Here is a 24,326-nt window from a genome sequence, read left to right on the forward strand (position 1 = left end):
CCAGACCACTGCAATTCAGCAACATTTTGCCCCAAAACTGAATATGAAAGTTTTGTAGAATGGATAAAATTCAGCTCAGCTTATGGCATCAATAGCTCCAAAATAGTGTAAGGACAAAATAAATAAAAACATCCAACCAAGCACAATTCCCAAACAAGCTGGGGTGGGTGGGTGTGTCACATAGGTTGTCTCTCTCTCTCTTTTTTTTTTAATATTTCCTTTCTGAAAAGGTTCATATGCTTGAAAAGTCAGAAATAACAAAAAGGGTATTGATCTTTTCTGTATGGGTTCCGGATTTGGGGAGTCTTATTTAGAAAGACCTTCTTCACTACAAAAGTATGAAGGAATTCTCCCGTAGCGTCTTCATTAATTTTTATTCTCTTGAATCTTTGATATAGTTTGCATTGACCTGGATGTGCTGTGTGAGGCGTGGAATCAATGTCATCTTTCTTTTCAACTGGCTACAGAGTTATTTCAAAACCTTTATCAAATAGTTCATTTTGGAATTTCAACCGCCTACCTCTGCATGTTTTCAGCTTCCTCTATGGTCTCAGGCAAAGCCATACCCCTGGTCTCTGGTAACAAGAGCACCAGTCCTCCAGCAACCAAGCCAACTACAGCTGAAAGGCAAACAGATGCAAATCCCATTAAGAGCTGAAGTACAGGTTCTATAATTAGAGCTCCCCTTATTTCTATTTTGAAAAATTGGGGGGGGGGGTGTTTCTATACTTATTTACAGATTCCTTTGCCATCTCCTTCCATCATAAATATTATACCAATTCCAAACTACAATGAATTATAATTCCTTATAGGGAAATGAAATACTTAACGTTTTGAGTCAAGGTTATTCCAGGCTAGAGGAAGGACATTGCCACCATATTAAGATACTTCAGAGTTAGAAAATAACTTTGAAAAAATTTAGCTGTATGAAAAGGAAGAACGTAGCCCTGCCAATATAAAGCAACTTAGTAATGAAAATAAGTCATAAACTTGGATCATTACCAGCAAATAAAAGTAATGAATCATGCGTTAGTACATAATGGCACTAAATAGTATATAGCCAGGCCTTTAGTTCAAACTCAGGTGTTCACTAAATTCTTGTTAATCCTTCTATCTGGCTATTATTTTTAATAATAAACACTTTAATGTTGTTTTTGTTTCTTTAAAATCCAATAAAAGTGTTGGTCTTTTAAAGGTATATTTTTATATGTTTTCTCTGTTACAATGCAGTGGTTTGGGGGCTTCAAAACGAGCATACAGGCCTCTATTTTTGCACCATTAAAACATGGCCTTAATGGAAGCCACAGAGCACAGTGGCTCAGAGCACAAGCTCGGGATGCTGGGGTCCCAGTCTGCCTCCCCCACATTACTGGTTTTAGGGCCATGGGGAGTTCTGCAATCTCCGTGCTGCTCCAGATTCCCCTGTGGAAAGTGGAATAACACAGGCTTGTTATGAGGCAGAAAGGAACTGATATTTGTCAAGCACTTAGAATAGTGCTGGCACACAGTATGAACTATGGAAGTGTTTGCTAAAATAATAACCTCTTAAAATCTCTCTAAACCTTCCAAGATTCACTTAACTTAAGCAAACAAGATGCACATTCAGCAAGCATCTAAACTCTGAAGTACAGGGATTACAACAAGTACAATAGATTAATCAAATTATCATTCATTGGATTTTCATATTTACAAAGCTGGGCCTAATTAACCAGGACAATCCTTATCCATTTTTTCCAGTGTTCTTTCCACCAGGGTTTTCCAATGGGTTAATTTTTAGATTTCTTCATGTTTAGGTTATATCAAGACCATAATATTAGTACACCAGAATTGTGTAGAAAGAAAAGGAAAGAAGTTAAAAAGCAAAACTAGCAGCTTTGATTTCTGCCAGCTACTCAGATTATAGGTTGGTGAGAGATGAAATTACCCACAAAAATAAAATTAGGATTGTCTTTGATTTTGTGATGTAGTTATAATCCTAAGAAATAGGATTTTTTTCCAGAGAAAGCTGAGGCCTGAACAAGGGTCCGCCCTGGTTCCTCTGGGTCTGGACTTTGCACTGATTTGTTAAGCAGTACTTAGACCAATGTGAGGTATCTATTTGCTTCCCAGAAGTGTCCCCCTGACTCACCTGTCACCCATTGTCCACCCAAGGGATGTAGCTGATATTGAGGTATCTCTGTGTCCTTGGTTCTCGGGGTGCTCTTGGCCAAAGAATGACCAGAGATCCCAAAGTAAGGCCAGTGTGAAACGAAGTTTATTGCGAAAGAGGAAGATAGGTTTATAGACTAAAAACACGAAATAGGTTTACAGAGAAAGATGTGTGTTGTTATAAAAAATGAATGAACCTCCATTGTTGCAACAAGTAAGGCTTTCGTTATGGCTGGAGGTTCAGTTTTATGCTGCTTGGGTTGGCCCTACTTCTTGGTTCAGAGATCTTTTTTAAACAGAGTCTTACTGCCCTTAGGGACCTCCCATTAGCTTCCCTGAGAGCCCATTATGGGGGTGTAGACCACAATGTAGATTTACGCTAATAACATGGTAATTAGCTGTAAGGCTGTTCCAGGTCACCTTCCAGACTCTGTTGGACCTGTTGCCTCTGCATCCATTTGCAGTTGGCAGTTTAATTCTGACTGGTAGTTGGCAGGGGGTTCCCTGCTCCCAAGGTGTAATAATCAATCAAGACAGGACTAAGGTAAAACAGGGCCTGGGGACCCTGCCCTTGCCCTTTTTCCCCAGGAGACCTGGATTTCTAGGTATCCTCTAACCTCTTCCTGGCAGAAAGGAGCCCAATGGCACCTCCTTAACCTGAAAAGGGGACTCTGGGGACAGACTCCTCAGCCAGTGTTAGGGGAGGAAGGAATCTGGGGCACGTACATCTTGTCAGCAGAGCCACTGTGGCCAAACCATGGTCATCACAGGATAAAGAGCTTGTGTTCTGACCACTCTGTCCATCTTGTTGATATTCGGCTGGAATGTGGAGGAATTCACTGGGGTGGTTTCAAGGTGTGTTCTCCCGTGGTTTGGAACTTTGGCAGATGTACAGCCCTGGAAAGTTCTCCCCTTGCAAATCCCCTGAGAAGAGGGAAGGAAGGCGCAGGAAGTGTTCCTGCTTGTGAGCACCCACACCAGGAGCGACGTGATGGGCTTCCCTGGGGGTGCATCTGGAGTGGGGTCTTTTCCTCTCCTCCCCCAGATTGAATGTCATGTGCCCAAGGGAAAGAGGGTTACATATTCCAAGTAAAAGCTGCTAAGAATGAGTCTTAATGGAGACTTGAAATGGATGTACTGACGGCTGGTTAACCAGGGAAGGTGAATATTGTACCCGTGAATCTGCAAAGAGCAGGTGCCCGTGGGGGCACACAGATGAATGGCTCTGTCTCAGGCCTGCAGCTGCAAGAACAGGCCACGGACATTGTCAGAAGTGCACAGGGTCCCCAGTGCCCTGTCACGGTTGCAGATGTCGTATTTAGTGCCCAGGGTCCCCAGTGCCCTGTCACGGTTGCAGATGTCGTATTTAGTGCCCAGGGTCCCCAGTGCCCTGTCACGGTTGCAGATGTCGTATTTAGTGCCCAGGGTCCCCAGTGCCCTGTCACGGTTGCAGATGTCGTATTTAGTGCCCAGGGTCCCCAGTGCCCTGTCACGGTTGCAGATTTCATGTTTATTGAGTGCCCCTGTGTGTCACCTGCTGATGACTAGCCTTGTCTCTGTCACCTTCTGTCCTCCTGGAAGGGAGGGAGGAAAGGAAGAGAGGCTCAATGCCACTTCCTTTCCCTTTGTCCCCTGGCTCCGCTGGCAGGGGCAGAGGGGAAATCAGTGCTGATGCTCCAGAGATCCACCTGCCCCCGGGGCCTACATGCAGGGGCCCCACTGCGCTGATGCATTTTTAAAATTAATGTGGGTCTTTGTTTCCTCTGGATCTTGAAATTGCCCTCTGAAAAACTGAAACTGCCTTTCTTTGAAGGAAGAAGTCAAGGGACACCATGTTTCACCACTTCTGGACACAGAGGAGGCAGAAGAGTCAGCTCTGTGGTGGAGACAGAGGAGAGGTGGCAATCGGTGTGGGGAGCGGTGGGGCCTGCGGAGAGTCCCGCCTTCTCAGTCTCTGACTTTTGTGCCTCTAAGGCAAGAGTCCCACACTTGAGTGTTAGCAATGACCAATAATATTGGGAATCCCGTACTGGTATTACTGGTCCGTATTATCAATACTAATAATATTACTAATGACTAGTAGTAATTGGTATTTACTAAGGGGTATGATGCATATTTTGAGGTGGAGAAATGAAGGTCCCCAGAAAATAGATTTTAGTTTAAAAATGTCTATGAGGATTTCTTTTTTTTTTTTTGTAGAGACAGAGTCTCACTGTACCACCCTCGGTAGAGTGCCGTGGCGTCACACGGCTCACAGCAACCTCTAACTCTTGGGCTTAGAGCAATTCTCCTGCCTCAGCCTCCCAAGCAGCTGGGACTACAGGCGCCCGCCACAACGCCCAGCTATTTTTTTTTTTTGTTGCAGTTTGGCCGGGGTTGGGTTTGAACCCGCCACCCTCGGCATATGGGGCTGGCGCCCTACTCACTGAGCCACAGGCGCTGCCCGTCTATGAGGATTTCTTACCAAAAACCACCAGTGGGAGCTCAAGCCAGATGTCGGTGAGCCGGTAGACAAGGAACGGCGTGATGATGCCAGCGATGTCACACACTGAGGAACAGACGAGGACGCCAAGATTCCTAAAATGCAGGGAACTGACTTAACTTGTTTATTTATCAAAGTGCAGTAGTTATGGAAACTACTAAAATCATGTAAGGCTATAATATAGGAACAGTAATAAAAGTGATTTCTATATAGATGTTTAGATTTTGCTGAAACTTAACCAGCCATTGTCCCCGAACTTCCTGCTGCTAACTGCTTTCTGCTCATCTCTGTGACCCAGGCAGGCTTTGTGACACCCCCCACTGCTTCCCCAGACGGCAGCCCTACTGCCACTCCCAGAACTGGAAACTTGCATTCTGTCCAGGGGCTGATCCTTTACTGATCCAAGGAGCCCCTCTGCAGGGACTCCTACTTACCAAGAAGACAATTTCTGTCTCCCAACTCTGTAAGTTCATCCCCAGCCAGTCAACAGGCTCCCTTCCCTAGCCTTCATTCACCAGACCTCCTTTAAAAATCTCAGTCTGCAAATTCTCAAGGAGATGGCTTTGAGAAATTCATCCCATCTCCTGTCACTGAGATATTACACTCCCCATCCTCTGGAGCTCCTGCTCTCTCAGTGTATCGGCCTTTATCTGGGTGGTGGGCAAGAGACCTGGGGGGGGGGTAGCATCATCTCCCACCGTGTCTCCAAATAAAGGATTCCCCAAATCATTAATACGTCTGAGATCTGAAAGACATTATTTACAGTATTTTCAATGTTTAAAAATGCTCTATGCACTCAATTCCATTCATTTTCTGGTTGTTCTTGTTTTACATAAACTTTAAGATTTTTAAGTGTGGGGAGAAGTGCAATTTTTTCTTTTTGCTTCTTTTGCTTGGTTTCCCTGGGCTGTCTCCATGGACCTGTCAGTGTGTTAGAATTGCTCTCTGCTGTAGCCATTTGGTAACCCCTATCTGTAGTTCAGCGTTTTCTGTTCTCAGCTCAGCTTCTGTATTTCACCCCAGCCTGTAAGTGGGACAGTGCTGGGCTCGGGGCTGCCTTTCTACCTTCTCACCTTCCCTTACACTGCGTTTTGGGGCGTAAGTGTCCTCTGACCACACCAGTTCTAGCCAGCCTCCCTCTTCATCCTGAGGAAAACACACTCACCGAATGAAAGTGGGGTACAGCTCAGCATTGACCAGGCAAACCATTTCGAAGGCCATGGTAATCCCCATTCTGCCCAGGCACGAGGCAGCGATTCTGAGCCACTGCAGATCTGAGGGGGAAAGCACACCTCCAACATGTGCCGACTGCAGGCGGCCCTTGCTTCTCAGCAGGGCTCCAGAGTGGGGCCACATTCCAGAATGGGACAAGAAAGCACAACCAGTAGGTCAATGCCAGCAAATCCTCGCGTTTGCTCTAACTTCACACAATTCTAATACTTGCTCTCTCTTGCTTTTTCAGAGCAGTTTTAGGTTCATAGCAAAATGGAAAGGAAGTCACCGAGATGTCCCATATGTTCTCTCCCCCAACATAGGCACAGTCCCCCCTCATTTTGTGCACCCCCAAGTGGTACATTTGTTACCATTGATAAGCCTGCACTAATCCATCCCAATAACCCCCAATCCACAGTTTGCACTAGGGTTTACTTGTGGTGTTATACATCCTGTGGATCAACAAACATATAATGACCTGTGTCTACTATTATAGGACCACATGGAATAGTTTCATTGCCCTAAAAATCCTCTGTGCTCTCTTAACTTCAGATCTCAATTGGTAATGACAACTGGTATAGACAACTTTACTCTATAGAGGTCACTCCAAAGAAATAGCAAAATGTGGGCACTTTTTAAAAAAATTACTAATCATGGCAGGACTGGAACAAATCCATATTGCCAAAGGGATTCTGTTATATAGGCTTTTGCTCCCTTTCATTGAGAAAGCATTTTTTTTTTTTGAAGGAAAGAAAGGAACTGAATAATTTTTTATTGATGACATTTACTTAAGTTTTCTCATTTATCCTGTAGGATGATGTAGGGAGGTCAAGGAAGCTGCTAAATAATATCTAGGAAGTACAAAGTGAGACTTTGACCCTGGGTCTGCTCGACCTGCAAGCCCAGCTCTGCTAGGCTGGCTCGATGGACTGAGCATGGGTCTCCAGAGATTTCAGATCACATCATAGAACAAGGGATGTAACTGTTCCTAAAGGTAGGTGGGCCATGTGGGTCTGCTCAGAAAGGTCCCAGACACTATCCTCTGACCTTCAGCTTGATCTGAATGATACATCACATGGTCTTCCCATCTAAGGGCCGTAGACAAGACCCTAGGTTGACCTGAAACTTACCATCAGGGATAAAAACTGAGGCCAGACAGGCCGCACCTGCCACCACATTTGATGCGGCCCAAGGATAACGGCGGCCAATGCGGTCAATGGTAAGGATGATGATAAAGGCGGATGGGAATTCAACCAAGGCAGAGTAGAAGAACTCCAGGTAGATATTGCCTCCTGCAAGCCCTATGTGCATAATGAGGCCCTGGTAGAGGGCAGAGCTTGTGAACCTGAGCAAAGAGAGGAGTTCAAGTCAAGCTGGGCACCAAGCACAAGCCACCAGAAGGAAGAAGCTTCTGGAGAAAGAGGAGTTGATTGAAGTTAACCTTTCCCATCGATTCACCCCCTATCCCACTAGCATTACAATATCTGACCCATCTCGGTGCTTGGCTGTGACCAAAGGACCTTGGGGAAAAATTAGGGTATCATTCCCTGACCAGACTGAAAGCAAAGAAGAACATCTTAATAGAGCAGTTCATTCAGTAAAACCATGCTGAGGTATCAGTGGTTAGGAATTACTTCTGTCTTTGAGGCCTTCTAATGCAGGTGAGACCACAAGGATCACCTACCTGATTCAAATTTCAGGAAACTACAAGACCAGCTCCTCGCTCCATGATTTCTCTTTCAACACAGTACAAGCAGCGTTTGGACAATATTGTTAACTTTGTTGACTAAAAATTATCATTATACATAGTAAAAAATACGAAGATAATCAACGAGGGTCACAGTTATTCAGCAAAGAAAAGAAGGAGAATGAGGCCAATGTCAACGCTTCCTTTTCCCTGGGTATTGTGAAGGCTGCTCACTTGACTGCTGGTGAGCTTGGCGTTTGTCAGCAATTGTAAATCTCCATTTCGTGGGTGCGAGTTGCAGCCTCGCTAAAGGCATGCCTTCCTCACTAGAGAAGCCAGGACTCAAAGAACAAAGGGCTCAAAGCTCTGAAAGCAACCTCTAGACAGCCACCCCAGTAAACACCACGTTGCTGGGTTGTGGAGCCAGTGGATTATTCTTGTTCTTTAATTACTTTATTTTTTTCTCCAGGTAAAAAATGAAAAAAGAAAGAAAAATCCCTGGCTTGTCAGTCTTGTACTACTGTAGAGATCTACACTCATCATTAATTAATCTCTACCAATAGCTCTTGATATGTTAGAATCACCTGAAGAATTGAAACTGTACTGGTCCCTGGGCCCTACCTTAGACCAATTAAATCAGTATTTCTGGAGATGGGAGTTTGACCTTGGTATGTTATAATCTCCAGGTGATTCTAGTGTGAAGTCAAGGCTGAGAATACCCTGATCTCTGCTCAGGGACTGTAAGTTGATTTCAACATTTGTCTGAGAAAAACTCGCTATATGTGAGTGGACAGACTGCTGTCCCCTGTTGGCACTAATAGTGGGATGAGGTCACGTGTGGAAAATGGTCTTTTCCCCTTCCTTAATGTGGCTGATTGTGATGAAAAGAATTTGGAAATATTTTTAAAGTGAAGAATATTCCTTACCAGTTGTACATCAAGATCAAAGTGCGTTTCCTAATCTGAGGGGTTCTGACCAAGTCAAAAAAGGAAGGATTCAACTTCTCCTCCACTTCCTCATCAGGTCTCAGGCTCTAAGGAAAGACATGGTAAGAACAGCTGTGTATTTAGTGACAGTGTCCCTTGGTGACGCAGGGAGTAACAATAATCTCTTACACCTATTGAGAATGTACCATGAGCCCAGCACTACACTAAGCCATTTACAGACTTTGTCTTATTTAATCTCTAAAAAAAATTCTAGAAGTTCTATTTCTTTCACTCTATTTTAGAGATGAGGAAGCTGGGACATGGAGAAATTAGATCATTCCTGGGGCCTGTCTGAAATGACGCTATGTGATGCACCATGGGGTAGAATCAGTACCCAGTCTCAGGCCAGCCTTGTGGGTTGAGGCTGAAGCAATACATCTGCCCACCTGGCAGGAGGCTGTGCCCTGGGACCTTGGCATTCATCACCTGGAGCTTGTTAGAAATAAGGCAGGAATAGAGTGATCTGAATTCGCATGTTTACAAGGTTCTCAGGTGGTTCCTGTGCATGAATGGTGATGACTGAGAACCCTGCTCGAGAAGAATGCAGGTAGGGGGAGGTGCGGCTGAGAGTTGCCACCCTTCCTCCCTCCTGAAGGGAAGGTATGAGAGTGTGAAATGATGGGGTGCTGAGGGGAGAAACCTTCAGCAAGACTTTGGCAATGACCAATTTGCCATCATCACCTGGACGTCATCTCTTTTGTGATGATGACCTGTGTGTGATTTATCTCCTGGCCGGTTGATGCAGGAATCTAACATCTGTGACTCAGGTGCTATGCGGTCAGTAGCAGGAAAGGACAGATGCCTCACCCACCCGGGAACCAGGGAGAAAGTGCAGGAAAAGGCCTCGGCGTCAAAAAGTCTCATTCTAAGTGTCATGAAATCTCAAGTTCTCACAGGTGACCTATCACAGATCCTCATTCAGAAATGAGTGACTCTTATTTTGACATAATTTTCTTTAAAATTTCAGAATATTACTAGGATGCATGTGTTTTGGTTACATAACGTGTTTGCTTTTGTACAATTTAAGTCAAAGCACAAGTGTGTCCTTCACCCAGAACATGCACACCACCTGTCGCGTGTGAATTAACCCGACCCTTCCACCTGACAGAATTTTCTTTCTTTTTTTCTGACATAATTTTCTAATCAGTTTGATTTTTTCTTTTCCAGCCCCTGTTAGATGAAAAGGCTTGAGGCCAAAGTGGCAAGGTCTACTAAAGGCAAACTCTAAACGCACCGCGAACGCCTCCGTAACTTGATTCTATTTCAGAAGGTACGGAATTGCTTAAAATCTTTTGGGATAATTTCCATCCAAACGTTCAAAATTCTAAGAAACTGCTTGTGTTTAAATAACTGTTCTCTCTTCCTGTTCTCCGTAACGGCAGATCAAGGTGAAAGGAGACCCCACGTGGGAACTTGACATCCGCAAGCCCTGCCTCGGCATCTGTGTGGCAGACAGTGAAACTGACTGGCCCTGGTGGCCAGGCACTGGGCAGCTCGCAGGCCAGACCCTGTGTTCTCCAAAGTGAGATTTACTGTCAGATCCTTTGGCATTGGCAGAAATGAAAGGACTGCTGTCCCCTGCCCAGAGGGGCCAGGCAGGAGAAATCCTGGAGCAAGGCTTAAAAGTGTAGAGTAGGAGTTAAGGAAAAATAACTTCTCAGACACTGGAAACTCTGGTTTGGGATTCAGGAATGTATTGATCTGCACATCGACTACGCTCAGGCGTCAGTCTGTTCAGCTTGGACCCTCTGGGGTGCAGGGGGGCCAGGTGCCAGCACCGCAGGCAAGAAGCCCAGGACAGGCTGCACCGGGGCCCACACACAATCGGCACGGAGGAGGCCACCCACGGGCTCCTGCGGAATTGTGGTGGGATCATCCTTCCTGAGAAATAAGTTCCTATTTCTATCCAAAAGACCAGTAAAAAAGAACTGCCCTGCTGATCTAAGAACTGACCGGAGGGTGCCGGACACACAGGTGAGCACGTCCTGAGTGGACAGGGCAGGGAGGGGTGGGCTGCGTGAGATAGAAACTCCTTGTTTGCCCCTTGGGGGAATTCTGGTTCCCTGTTAGTTTGACGTCCCACACCTGCTTCAAATATTCTCTCAGGGACCCACGAGTCTTAGTATATAAAATACTCTGTTGCATTTCCCTACACATTAGGCCAACATGCAAGCTGGTAGCAGCTCCTGTGGCTCGCCCGAGAACACTGTGTCCCCATGTCAACCCAGAGCTGCCCTTCTCACTGTCCCCTGGCTCACCTGAAGTGAGGCAGGCAGAGATTTTCCATTTTTCTTGGCGATGTGTTTAATGATCCTCATGGCTTTAGCATTTTTGTTCTGGGAGATCAGCCACCTTGGAGACTCGGGTATGCACCTAGGGAACCAGGTCAGTAGAGGTGAAAGTCTTACCTCCCACCCCCATTTTCACAGTCAGATTGCTCTGAGGATCTTACGCAGTGAAGTTCAGTTGGATCTACAAAGAGTAACGATCACCCAGGGGGACGGGGTTCTTTCCTTCCTCAAATGCCAACTTGCAGGCAGCCTTGTCCAGGAGGCCTTCAGGCCCCCTCCTCAGAGATCTCCAAGCAATGCGGCTGCCCACCTGGCGGGAGGCTGTGCCCGACCACAGGAAGCAGCTGCAGAGCAGGGTACAGCTGTGCCCTTGATGTTGTGCTCCACGCAGGAGACTCAGGGCAGCCAGAGTGGCCCTGGGCTTTGCAAAGGCTCAAGAATTGATGGAAGGTCGAGGAGTGGTGTTGGGAGTGTGCAGAACACCCTGGGAGCTCCTGCGTGCAGCTTGTCACCACACTCCGTCACTGCTGCCTCAATAGAATTTTGCTTATGAGTTTTCCTCTTGCTACCCACGAGTTCTGCCTTAATTCGGGCCCTTGTCCTGTTTTGCAAGGGTAACTGGGACAGTCTCTTCTCTGGTCTCCCTGCCTCCATTCTTCCTCTACTCACTTGCTTTCTACTCTGTGATCTTTCAGAAATGGAAAGCTCATGATGGGGCTTGTAAGATTGCAAATAAATTTGATTTGATTCTATTCAGTGAAAGTGGCAAGAGGGAGTGCCTCAGAGGTAGCAGAACTTGGGTAACAGCTGGCCTGTCTGTCATGCTGAAGCAGTAGGTCTTTACACTGCAGGGGAAAAGCATGGGAAGACTTTTACGCAGGACAGTGACCTGGTGGAGCTGGATGTCTGGAATGCAGCAGGAAGCACAGAGTAGAGGACAGTGAAGCGAATGTCAAGGAGACCAGTCCGGAGTTTATCACAGTAACCCACGCAGGAAATGAACGGTTTTCTAATGGGAAAATGAGATATGGGGTGGATTCGGAGGTATGGAGGAGGTGCAGATGGGTAGAAGGAGATGAGAGAGGGGAGATATAGGTCACTGTCAGAGTATTATGGGCTGAATGTTCTGTCCCCCAAAGTCATATGTTAATGTTTCCACCCCAACGTGTAATTTGGAGGCAGGACCCTAAGAAGGTAATTAGGTGAGGCTTTAAGGGTGGGCCCCATGATGTAATTAGTGTCCTTGTAAGAACAGGAAAAGAGGCCAGAGGGTTCTCCCTCTCCCTCCGCCATGCAAGTCCGCAGCCACAGCCCGGAAGCTGGCCTTTGCCAGGGGTGGACTCTGCCAGCACCTGCATCTCGGACTTTCCAGCCTCCGGACTGTGAGCAGTGCTTGTTTATAAGCACACAGTCTATGGTATTTTGTGATAGTAGCCCGGGCTGACTCAGACACAGAGTTTTATGGCCTTTGGACTAGGAAACGAGCTTCCTGGGGAGGGTTGCCACATTTAATTCTTAGGCAACACAATCCTGGGGAGAACAAGTGGCTATATCCAGGAGAAAGTAAGTAAATGGGTTTATTGCATGGGAGAGAGATTTGGTCTGATAATCCAGCATCCCACTTACTTTATTTCAGGCAAATTAGGGGTTTCAAATGGTTTTTGCTATTTTCTATATGCTTCCATTAGGCTGGGATGACAAATACTGTGTGTATTTTTCTTGCCTTGGTAACTCAGATTGATTGATATGGTCTGTCTGGAGGGCCAAGTTGGCCTTATCTGAGATGAGACTACTGTGATTGATTGGAGATGTCTGCCTCAGCCATGGGTATTGGAAAGTGGTGACACAAGGGCCATATTTTGCCTTCTCCATCCTAAGGGTTCCTCTTAGGAAGGATAGAACAGCAATAATGGTACCGTCAATCTTTTCAAAGGGTCTACTGTCCACATTGCACCACGGCTGCTAGACGCTAATTTAAACACCAAATAAAATGACATGGAAATGTAAGATCCAGGTCACAAAACCTTTAAGTCCAAAGAGAAAGGACATTTGATTTCTGGGGGCCGAGGGTGGGGGGTGGTGGAGACAGATCACAGCTTATGATTTTTGTCCCTGAAACATGGAATTAGGATTTCTGTGAAAAAGCCTGGAAAGCAAGCTAAACCTCAGAATCAGAAGAAAAGATCATCAAGGCAGCCTTTTTGGGAACATAAAATGTTTCCGTTTCCCTCCTTTTTGTTCCAAATGGACTTACCAGTAATAGAGTAAGAAGCAGAGGTTAGGCAGAGTAACTGCGAGCTGCAGCCACCTCCAGTGAGGGAGCACGTACGCCACCCCGGTTAGCACCAGGAGCCCAATGGTGTAGGCAACTTGGTAAAAAATCCCCACTGTTCTCCGATAGCTCAGCCCAACAAATTCTGTAACTGCAGAGAGACTCCGAATGGTCAATGCAATTCAGTATAACAGTGAATTGGCTAACATCAGGAAACTAGAATGCCAACTTTGAAAATCTAGTTCAAATGCTAGAATTTGCTATACAGCTTTCTGAATATTTTAAAATGTTCTTTGGTTCTTAACAAAGGTCAGAGAGTTAAGTTTGTGAGCTTATCCTAGAAAAAGTGCCACATACTCATTACTGAATTTCATGATGCTCACCAGTTGGTCAAGGGGAATACTTTAAAGGTGACCATAGTCATATTCAGCAATGAGGTATGATATACTTTTACTAGGATGAGTTCACGAACTTAATTGCCAGACCATGTATGACAACAACGCTGATGATTGTAAAAGAGTTCCTTGCTTTGAAAGATGGACTAGGTACTGGTGTCTGAGCATTGCATCTCAAGGGGAGTACCTTAAAGGTGACCGTGGTGATATTCAACAATGAGGCAGGCAGCACTTTTTCTAGGATGAGTTCGTTTTGTTATGATAATTGCTGTTGTATTCATTAACAAAATTTTACAATCCCATATTAGATAAGGTGAAAGGCCTGTCCATACAAGCAAAAACATTTGATTTATAGAATAATTTCAAAGACAAATGCAATTGTGTTTGCACATGCTAAATTTTGATGTAGCGTAAAAAGGCAGTGATAACTCAAGACCTGTATAAATGAATCAAACATTGAATTTAGATTGAAGGTATTTTTATGTACATGAAGACCTGAATTTTCTCTTACATTTTCTTTGCAATCCTATTTATGTAAATGGTTTGGAAACTTAGCAGAGGATTGGAATCAGATAGTACTACATTATAGGAACTGGCTTTTAAATTTCTAGGAATTTTGCAACCTGGTTGTTCAACCCATTGGTATCTTAAAATCAGACATGGTGGGAATATTTACACCTTGTAAACTTAAAAATTCTACAAATCAGGGATTTTTATTCTCAAAAAGCCAATTTGCCAGCATACTATTGCACATGGTCCAATGATCAACTTTATCTCATCCCCTGACTACCTCATGACAGACACGAGGCCCATGTATGTGGAATTAGGGGATAGTTGTCTTTATATGACAGACACACTAGAATTGAAGTTCATAATATTCTATAAGCCACAGTTTTTGCTTTAAATATTTGAAAAACATGTTAAAGACGTCAATTATTTATAAACCAAATGGAAATGCACCCTAAAGATATTTCCATTAATTACTGTGAATTATCCAAAGGTATTTTAAAGCACAGTTAATGATGTAAGTGCTCTATAAATAGAAATGTCTGTCTTTGAGTGGTGTTAGGGTCCAGGATAAGGTTCAGGTGGGAGAGTAGGAAGACGTGGAGCTGTGAGGTTTACATGGATATTCGGAGGGACAGGAGAAGAAATTAATTGGAGGAGGCTGACATTAACTGTTGTTGAGATTCACATTTACAAAATTAAATTCTACGTAATTCCCCATGCTATATTTCCTAGAAACCAAGTTAGTGTTTGAATAACTGCACATATTAATATCTTCTTTGACCAAACATTTATGAAATGCCTACTCTGGCAGGAGTGGTAGGTATTAAGCAGCTCTTTCTCTTATGGAATTTCCCAAATCAACTTTCCTCAGTAAAAAGCACCCATATTCTAGTTATCTCATGTGTAATGCGAGTTTTATTGTCCTTATTTTGATTTCAAAATGTCTGTTTCTCTGTGTATAGATTCTGTCTGAATGTAGTCAAAGGGAAAGTAATAGAGGTTAATTCCCAAAATGATGATTTTCCTTAATATTGCTATAAGCATGCTATGCTGTTAGAATTCAAATATTCTCTTATACTCCACAGAGCTTAACCAAAACTCTGGCTACTAATGAACAGGATGTAAATTATATTCCTAGTCCTACAAACAGGCTGGCTGAGTAATCTGTTGTCCACAGTATTTGCATCCTTGGTGTCTTTGTACATAAATTGAGGATAATCACAGTTTACCAACATAGATTTATGCAAAAATACTAAAGTCCTGCATAAATCTATGATTATCTCTCATAAAAGGATCTTCTTTATGAATAGGCCTGGTAGGTTAGATTTTTTTGTCTACAAAATCGACAAAACAAAAATTCCAAAAGAGTTGTATAAGAATCTGGGTGGCAAGATGTTTATCCTTGTTTCTGCCTTCATTGTTTTCTTTACAAGAGGAAGGCAGAATAGGTTGACTGAAATAATTTTAGAAATTCTTTTGATATGGAAAAAAAGATCTCTCCACACTGTCTTGAAGCTGGGTCTGTTTTCCCACAGAGCTGTCCTCCACCTGACTATTTTGGCAGCCTTTGCTCCTTTGCTCACATAGTTGCGGTCACGCACATTCTTACCCAGGATGTAGCCCATTAACCAGCCTGCCTTGCTGACCAGTCCTTGGATCAATCGAAAAATTAACATCCATGTATAGGTTGGGGAAACAGCCATGAGAACTCCAGATATAGCATTGATGAGGATTGTGATGAAGAGGCAGAGTTTACGGCCAAACCTGCAGGGAGAAAAACAAAGAGAGGGAACCAAATTAAAGTTGATTCATGAAGGGTGGAGAAAATTCATGGAAGTTATGGAAATCGAGACAAAAATCAGAGATTAACTCTAAATCATGGAAATACAGGAGCCACAGACTGGTAAAGACAGGAAGATCCGGCCTTCAGTCCCATTAGGACCTTACGTCAACATGCTACGTATAGATGTTAAGCCAGATGAGCCCCCTTCACTTCAGGGTTAAAGTCTTTTCTTAGTCCCACACTGTGGCAGGTATTCAGGGAGGGGGTAATTCTTCCAGGCCACCAGTGCTGTATGCCCCCTGGGCCTACCTAGGTCCAACATTGTCATTGGAGTGGCCGCCTTTGCACTAACAGTCTCAACCAACTGCCCACCCAAGAGAGATTTTACTCCAGAAAAAACAAAATTCAGTGTTCACTATTCATCCCTGTGTCCCTTCCCTTCCTTTCCTTCCTTCCTTCCCTCCCTCCCTTCCTCCCTCTCTCCCTTCCTCCCTCTCTCCCTTCCTTCCTTCCTTCCTTCCTTCCTTCCTTCCTTCCTTCCTTCCTTCCTTCCTTCCTTCCTTCCTTCCTTCCTTCCTTCCTTCCTTCCGTCTGTTTTGACAGAGTCTTACTCTGTTGCCCTGGGTAGAGTGCCACAGTGTCATCATAGTTCACAGCAACCTCAAACCCTTGGCTTCAAGTGATCCTCTTGCCTTAGCCTCCAGAGTAGCTGGGACTACAGGTGCCCACCATCACACCCCATTACGTTTTTAGTAGAGACAGGGTCTCTCACTGGCTCAGGCTGGTCTCGAAGTCCTGAGCTCAAACCATCCATCCGCCTCAGCCTCCCAGAGTGCTAGGATTATAGGTGTGAGCCACCGAGCCCGCCACACCCTCATGCCTTTTTAACACTGCTTTGAGACTTGGTGTGTCTCCATGGAAACCGTCTTGGGCGTCACATGTTACCATTCTCCGGGGCCTGTGTCTGGAGCCTGCCGGGAGACAGCCTGCACATATTTGATTTGAGGGAATTAGGTCAGACTCAGAGAGTTGTTCCAATACATAGAATAAAGGAAAAAAATTGGCAACCTGAGTTGAATTGTGGCTTTACTACTTACTGTGATGATGGGCAAGTTATTTGACTTCATTTAATTTCTTTATCTGAAAAAGACCCCATTGACCCAGCTGAAAAGAGCATTCAGTGAGATGGGACAGGTAAGGAGCTCGGCACCCAGCTCCTCTCTCCTCTCCTTCTTCCACTGTTTACTAAGGCGGCTTAGCTCAGAGATCTCACCTGGGGTACATTTACTTTCACATTTTCATCATGTCCTGGTTTTTTCCCTAAAAGACACTCAAATCTACTCTTAGTAGATATTTTTAAAATTTTCATGAACAGCAGTGTTTTATTTAATCTTATTTTCCCACTTTAATCTGAATTAGTACCTTTTGTCATTAGCATTGCTCATTCTAATAGTGGCTAAGCAGTTTTAATTGATGCTCTTATTATTAGGCCATTATATTCTAGTGAAGATTTCAAACACTAACCATTCCAAAAATAATCTACAACATGATTAATAATTATTTTGGAGTATCAGTTTTAAATCTGAAATTTAAAGATCAGTCACATTAAACTGCTAAACTTCTTCAAAGCCTTAAAATTCTGTTTTAATCATGTAATTGTCAGTCAATGACTTCCCATCTTAAATATATAACCCCTGTGCCTTTAATTCAAAGCCTTCCAAGGTCACATCTCAAGTTAACTTTCTAGTCTTTCTTCCTACATTCTCCCACCAAATCCTCTTCCTTCACCTTCTATAAACATGTGCTCAGGTGGTAATGCTTCAGCTTTCAGAGCTGATTCAGGCACCCAATAAAGCACCACAGTGATGCTCCCGCCCATAGGTGGACAAAAATCCTTTAGGTGATGAGAGGGAATATTGATCATTTGAAACACAGAGGAAGAAAACCAAATCCATCATGCAGAAAACCTTTATGGGGGACATGACCCAAATAAGGACACAGCGCTATATATATATACATTTTTTTTTTTTTTACATAAGGCATTGCTGAAGAAATTTGGGAGATGGAGGGTTACTGGTTTGAAAGTCTTCCTCTCCCCAATAGAGGCACTGCAGTGGTTGAATGAAAAACTGTTGGAAAGGAGAGAGGGACGGGCTTGGGGCTGCCACTTCCTTGTCCTTCAGCTACTTGCTACTCAGAACATGGTCCAGGACTGTCAGTGGGCGACCAGAGGGACGAACCAGCATCAGCTGGGAGCTGGTTAGAAATGCAGAGCCTCAGGCCCACCCCAGACCTGCCAGATCAGAGTTTTTCATAATATCCTCGTGGCTTTCCTTGAAAAGACAACCCCATCAGCTGTTAGAGCATAACATTCTTCATGGAAGGTTATGTGTTTTATTTCATATAAGTTTAATTTGTGGCTAAAATGGGTTTCCATGAAATTCTTGTCCCATTTTATAAAATCTGAAAATGGTAGGTGTAAGATATGCAAAGAAAATACCTGTATTTGAACCATATGGTGGTTGTCTTATAGAAGTAAGGGCAACAGACAGGCCAGCAAACTTCAGGCATTTAAGAAAATGGCATAGAGGTATGTAGACAGCCTTGTAGGAGGAACAGTGAATAATCAACTTTATAGAGATTTTAATAACAGGAACAAGACAGTGAAGTCATATGAGAAGGAGGATAATTGGAGATTATAACTCAGGAATGCACTGTCAAGGGGAAGTTATCACCGGTCTCCTACTCATTGAGTGGGACGGGAATAATTAATTTCTTTATCCCCCTGTGCACTGCTCAGTCCTCTGTGTGCACACATCCTTCCTGGTGATGTGGGCGTTAGGATCTCCACCTGATGGTGAAGGAGGGGGCCAGAGGGGAGCTGGGACTCTGGGCTGCCCTTGTTGATGTGTCTCTCTTGACTCAATGGTCCATCTCCAGACAGCCTTCCTCAAAGCTGCAGCAATAAAAATAAAGACAAATGACCTTCCTCTTCACCCAAGGGCCTCCCAGGGACGGCACTGGGAAGAGCCCTGGTGGGGAGGCTGAGCAGACTGCAGCACATGTGGGTGATGCCACTTTCACCCCTCTCCCGCCTGTGGCCAGAGCCTGATAGTAATTGTTAACACATTTGCAAGTTTTAACTCAGCCTGACAATGTAATCAGAGAAAATATTCTACTTAACATGTAATATTAACACTCAGAGGTTTGGGTCACACCAGAGGTGCAGTTGGGGCAACAGGCATAAAGTGTCTTTACCATTTATTTCAGATCTGTGTATTATACTTAAGCTTCATATAATTTGTATAGTTATATGTCACTATCTCACTAGGTGGCTGACGACGAAGGAGAGTAATACTGTCCAAAACGTTGAGCCTGGCACTCAATAAACCATGGGTGTCACAAAGCAAGCATGGGATTCCAAAGCACTGGATAAATAAATATAAGAAGAGCCTGGCTCAGCACCCACAGCTCAACGAGTAGGGCTCCAGTCACATACACTGAAGGTGGTGGGTTCGAGCCCAGCCTGGGCCTGCTAAACAACAATGACAACTGCAACCTAAAAATAGCTGGGTGCTGTGGCGGGTGCCTGTAGTCCCAGCTACTCAGTAGGCTGAGGCAAGGGAATTGCATAAGCCCAAGAGTTGGAGGTTGCTGTGAGCTGTGATGCCACAGCACTCTACCGAGGGCAACATAGACTCTATCTCCAAAAAAAGAAAAAAAAAAGAATCTGATCAGTATGAGTATTGGTCAGTACTGAATATTAGCCAGCTAAAGACAGACTCACAGCGAGGCCTTTCATCCGCTTTCTCTCTCCAGGAACACTGACCCTGTGGAGGTGGATGCGGCCTCCTTTGCTATAGACAGATCCAGGTTTACTTTCATTAGATGGCAGCTTAGGTTCTACACATGTAGTCACATCTGACTCCAGGATCCCAATTCAGGAATCCTCCAGTCCCATGGGCAATAGGGACATTGGGCACGGGACCTGGTGCCAGTGACTCCCAGGATCTGAGAGACAAGCAGGTGATGGGACAGAGCCCAGAACCGCCTGAAAGCCTATGAACAGGTGCCTAAGCTGGGAATTACAAAAGGGATTAGATCACCTGTTCCTCTGCCCTCTGACCCTAAGCTGCTGGACAGCCCACAGGAAAGTCACTGCTTGTTACCGAAACAGCTATGGTTTCAGAGAATTGGACGATAAAGACATGAGGTGTGATGGCCAAAGTGGCAAAAGAAATCTAAGATTGTAAAAACAGTTGACGTGAAGGCCAGGAGTTTGCGACGTGTGTTTTGGGAAAGTGGTATTCAGGCAGGGGCAGGTACATCTGAGTTTTTCCAAACCTGTGGGGTGGTTTAAATCCCAGCACAGACGCTTCACCCACCTGTCTGCTATGTAGCCGATACCCATAGAGCCGATAAAAAATCCTATGTTCACTGATGACTGAAACAGGTCCAGCATCCAGGAATTGGCACACACCAGGTCAAACTGCCGGCGTGTGAGATGTGTTCCGAGTGAGGAGAAAGAGGGAAAAAAATCCTGTTAGGGTCCTGTTGGACACAGCTCAGCCCAGGGAAACATGTTAAATATTACTTGAGTGGCTAAGTGGCAATAAACCAAGCACTTTTTGTCCATGTTAATTATTTTCTTTACCTAACCAAAAAATTTGCCCTCCATCTGGTGGTTTGTCATTAGGCTAAAGTATTGTGTTGGCTAAATCAGCTGGAATTGAATCATTACTCCACTTCAGACAAATTCATTTTTTTCCCTTTCTAACTTGGATATCAGAGGCAAATAAGGGTGCTGACAGATACAGAGGCTGCCATGCGGAAGTTGGGCTGGGTAGCGTCTCTTTGCTGTTAACAGCAGGAGGATTAAGAGTGCCCCACCGGGCGGCGCCTGTGGCTCAGTCGGTAAGGCGCCGGCCCCATATACCGAGGGTGGTGGGTTCAAACCCGGCCCCGGCCAAACTGCAACCAAAAAATAGCCGGGCGTTGTGGCGGGCGCCTGTAGTCCCAGCTGCTTGGGAGGCTGAGGCAAGAGAATCGCTTAAGCCCAGGAGTTGGAGGTTGCTGTGAGCCGTGTGACGCCACGGCACTCTACCGAGGGCCATAAAGTGAGACTCTGTCTCTACAAAAAAAAAAAAAAAAGAGTGCCCCACCAACAGCTCTCATTTGCTACCATCTGGACTAAGCGGAGGTGGTCAGGGGAGCAGGTACCAGCCACATCCAGCCTCCAGGGCTAACTCTGCTAAGTGACTCCCATGTGGCCTAGGGCAGAACTTTCTCTGCTCTGGGCCTCCAGCTCCCTCATCTCTGCATGAAGGGATGACATTAGCTGTGTCAAGAGCCTCCTAAATTTAGGTGGTGTGAGTGTCCACATTCCCCATATCTATCTATCTACTTTAGATCCTCCAAACAGGCTCCTTTAAATGTCTGTCCACGCAAAACATCCGAGCTTGTTAGACTAAGCTTGTTAAACTAAGCGAAGCAACTGGATTTCTCAGTATTTTCAAATAATTTCATCCTCCTGTTTGGCTCTGCTTTCAATAAAAGCAAGCCTTCATTTAAAAAAAAAAATTCTATTTATTGGCTGAGCAGGGTGGCTCACGCCTGTAATCTTAGCACTCTGGAAGGCTGAGATGGGTGGATTGCCTAAGCTCAGGAGTTCAAGACCAACCTGAGCAAAAGCGAGACCCTGTCTCTACTAAAAATAGAAAAAATCAGCCAGGCGATGTGGTGGGCACCTGTAGTCCTAGCTACTTGAAAGGCTAAGACAAGAGGAATCACTTGATCCCAGGAGTTTGAGGTTGCTGTGTGTCATGACACCATGGTTCTCTACCCAGCGCAACAGAGTAAGACTCTGTCTCTGAAAAAGCAAAAACATCATATTTATTGAAATAGACTTCACAATTAGTTTTTAATATAAAAATAATAATAGTGCCATAGCATAAATCCAGTCCCCAAATGGTTTAATATGGACTTTTGATCATGGTAAGGAGAAAAAAGATAGCCACTGAGGTACAAGGACATGGCGCCATACAGTAAGGTGCAATTCTTGAAACTTCCGCCCCTTGGTGGGGGTGGGGGGAGGAGCAGAGGGACAGGGAGGGCTTCCAGGAAAAGAAGAGGCTTGGTTGTGTGCCCTTTCCTGGAGCCCTTTCCGGGACTTCTGAATGCACTTTTGCTCATTTCTTCTACCCTGTTTCCCCGAAAATAAGACGTCCCCTGAAAATAAGACCTAGCGCATCTTTGGGAGCACACCTTAAAATAAGACACCGTCTTATTTTCAGGGAAACAGGGTAGTTTATGCTGAGACATGCATAAACTAGAATCATTGCTGTCAGAATTTGAGGAACCTAATTTTTACTTGTAACTAATCCACACACTCTCCAGACCAAGGAGAAGCTGCATGCTTTCCTTGAGAAACCAGGATTTTGTAAGCTCCCTAGAGTCCAAGAAGCGTGTCCAGGCACAGCCATAAGTAAGAGCCAGGCCTTCCTGGGTTTTCCTGGAAGCTCAATTATCTGCTCTGCGTGGGAGGCCCAAGCTCACTCACCTCGGTGACGATGGAGGAGCCGGGCGTGTCGTACACCCAGCCGTGCTCACAGGGGCCCAGCGGCAGGTGGCTCCTGTTGGTGGCCAGGCTGGCCAGGGGGTCCAGGCAGCCCAGGGTGCTCTGGTTCCAGTCTACCTGGTAGCGCCTGCACTGGCCGGGGAAGGCCTCGCCCGCGGCCCCAGGGCCAGGCACCGTGTAGTTCAGCTCCTCCGCGGGGCTCCAGCCACAGCGCTGGCTCAGCTCGGCTACCCCAGGGCTGTGACAGTGGTGGTCGGGGGTGAAGCCCAGGAAGACGACGCCCACGTAGATGGGTGCAAAGGCTGCAGAGAGCAGAGACAGGAGGAAAAATGTTTGTTTCTGGAAAAAGTGGAATCCCCCTATGTGCTCCAGCACGTCGTCCACGGAGGGCATGGTTTCCCAGGCTGGTAGTCCCCTGCTATCCCCTGAGCCGTCCCGAGTGCTGCTGAGAGCGGCTGCAGCCAGTTCAGCACAGATCGTGGCCAAAAGTCGACAGGTGAGAGTTGACCTCAGGAGGAGCCCTTGCTCAGGCTTCAAAGGGTGCAGCTGTCCAGCGGTGAGTGTCTTGCTCTGCTCCCAAAGTGTCCTGAGCACGCTTCCAGGCAGGATGTCGCTTTTATTGTAACGTTTTCTTCCCTGAGCTTGTGGTCAGCTCACACCGACACCACAAATAGCTCTTTCTCTGTGTCACGGGGGTGGGGGAATCTGAGCACTTTCACGCATCACAGCTGGTTAATCTTGCCCTGTGCCCCAAGTGTCCGGGAACCTAATATACTCCTATCTGCCTGCCCCGCCCCATGTCTCAAGGACACCGAGCAGAAAGCCCACGTGTTGGGCTGCCCAGGGGGGTGAGGCAGGGACTGAGGTCAGAGCCCTTGTCAAGCCTCAAACTGGTCTGCAAGGGCCACCGCTGGGCTCATTCTCCAAATGTCCAGAGTGCTCAGCATGAGTGCCGTGACTGTTTGTTTTGATTTCTCCTGGCTTTTAAAATTCTGCTTTTCAAAAGTGTTCTTGCTTTGATCTGACATTTTTGCCTTGCAAGCCTTAAGCTTCCTTCTCCCTGACCCATTTGTGAGGAAAGTATAAAGTCTCACCTTCAAGACAGGTCAGGTGTAAATGCAAGCAGGGTGTGTGCACGCTACTATCTTTCTGTTCTAGATTTTTCCATCTGTGCTCTGTTGGGGCTCAGAAAATGATACCCCCAAGTGAAGGCCTCAGCAGCAAAGTCCCTCTCTGACCTTCTGCCCTCCTGTCTCTAGCCCCTCACTCTCCCTGAGTCCAGCCACAGAAATAGAGTCCTTCCCCAAAGTGGTCATAAAACCAGAAGCCCCTTTCCCAAAGCCAGCCATGGAGGCTACAAGTATCCCTGTAACCTGCCCTTCTGTGTCCCAGCCGGGAGGAAGGAGTGCTGTGCAGGGCGTCCAGGAGGGATCTGCTCGCACAGGCCCGCTGCCTGCCCTCTGTCTGGCAGGGTTAGCTCATGCCCTTTTTGTCCAATCACAGCTCTGCGGCTGTCCATTCCTCACTGAACCTGAGCTTAGAAATGAACAGTCTTCGCTGCGCCTTTCGGTTCTTCATGCTGAAGGCTTGTGCATCACAGAAAGTTATAAGCAAGTCAATTTGCTGTGCTTTCCTCTTGTTAACCAGCCATTTGTCATGACAGCGTTGCTGGTCATAACCCTTATGATGAGGAGGGAAGGGCTCACCCCTTTCTACCCTCACAGAATTTCTTTTTGGGAAGGTGTTGGGAGTGTCTGCATTCAAGGGCAACAGGTGGTCTGTCTTTTCTTGTGGACAAAAGGACCCTCAGTGCCTTGTGACTGCCAAGGAGAGAGGGTGACCTGCTGGCACATCTGTGTAACACAGCGCTGGAAATTCAATCCAGGTTTTTTCTTCTTCTGTTTCCTATTACATAGTCAGTGGGCACAATAGTCTGGTCTAAAAGCAGTGACTCCTAGGAGGCTTCCTCCTTGCTGCAGCTGC

At 45.6% G+C, this 24,326-nt stretch overlaps 1 protein-coding gene across 2 annotated transcripts in view; it reads right to left on the minus strand.

Moving 5' to 3' along the window:
• SLC22A2 (solute carrier family 22 member 2) overlaps positions 1-23,253 on the minus strand; it is a 34,534-nt gene extending 11,281 nt beyond the window's left edge. Inside the window, exons 1-10 of one of the 2 annotated variants that reach the window (XM_053592652.1) lie at positions 22,326-23,224; positions 20,152-20,255; positions 15,593-15,747; positions 13,061-13,229; positions 10,774-10,888; positions 8,456-8,562; positions 6,973-7,187; positions 5,796-5,904; positions 4,613-4,725; positions 521-620 (exon numbers count right to left, since the gene is read on the minus strand). In XM_053592652.1, coding sequence (XP_053448627.1) covers positions 521-620; positions 4,613-4,725; positions 5,796-5,904; positions 6,973-7,187; positions 8,456-8,562; positions 10,774-10,888; positions 13,061-13,229; positions 15,593-15,747; positions 20,152-20,255; positions 22,326-22,736 — 1,598 coding nt within the window. In that variant the 5' untranslated portion in view covers positions 22,737-23,224. Of the gene's footprint in view, positions 1-520; positions 621-4,612; positions 4,726-5,795; positions 5,905-6,972; positions 7,188-8,455; positions 8,563-10,773; positions 10,889-13,060; positions 13,230-15,592; positions 15,748-20,151; positions 20,256-22,325 lie in introns of both variants that reach the window. The other variant, XM_053592653.1, reaches the window with a different exon arrangement.
• Positions 23,254-24,326: the final 1,073 nt, after the last annotated feature.

This window comes from Nycticebus coucang, chromosome 5 (genome assembly GCF_027406575.1).
Source record: "Nycticebus coucang isolate mNycCou1 chromosome 5, mNycCou1.pri, whole genome shotgun sequence".
In the NCBI taxonomy this organism is placed as follows: Eukaryota; Metazoa; Chordata; class Mammalia; order Primates; family Lorisidae; genus Nycticebus; species Nycticebus coucang.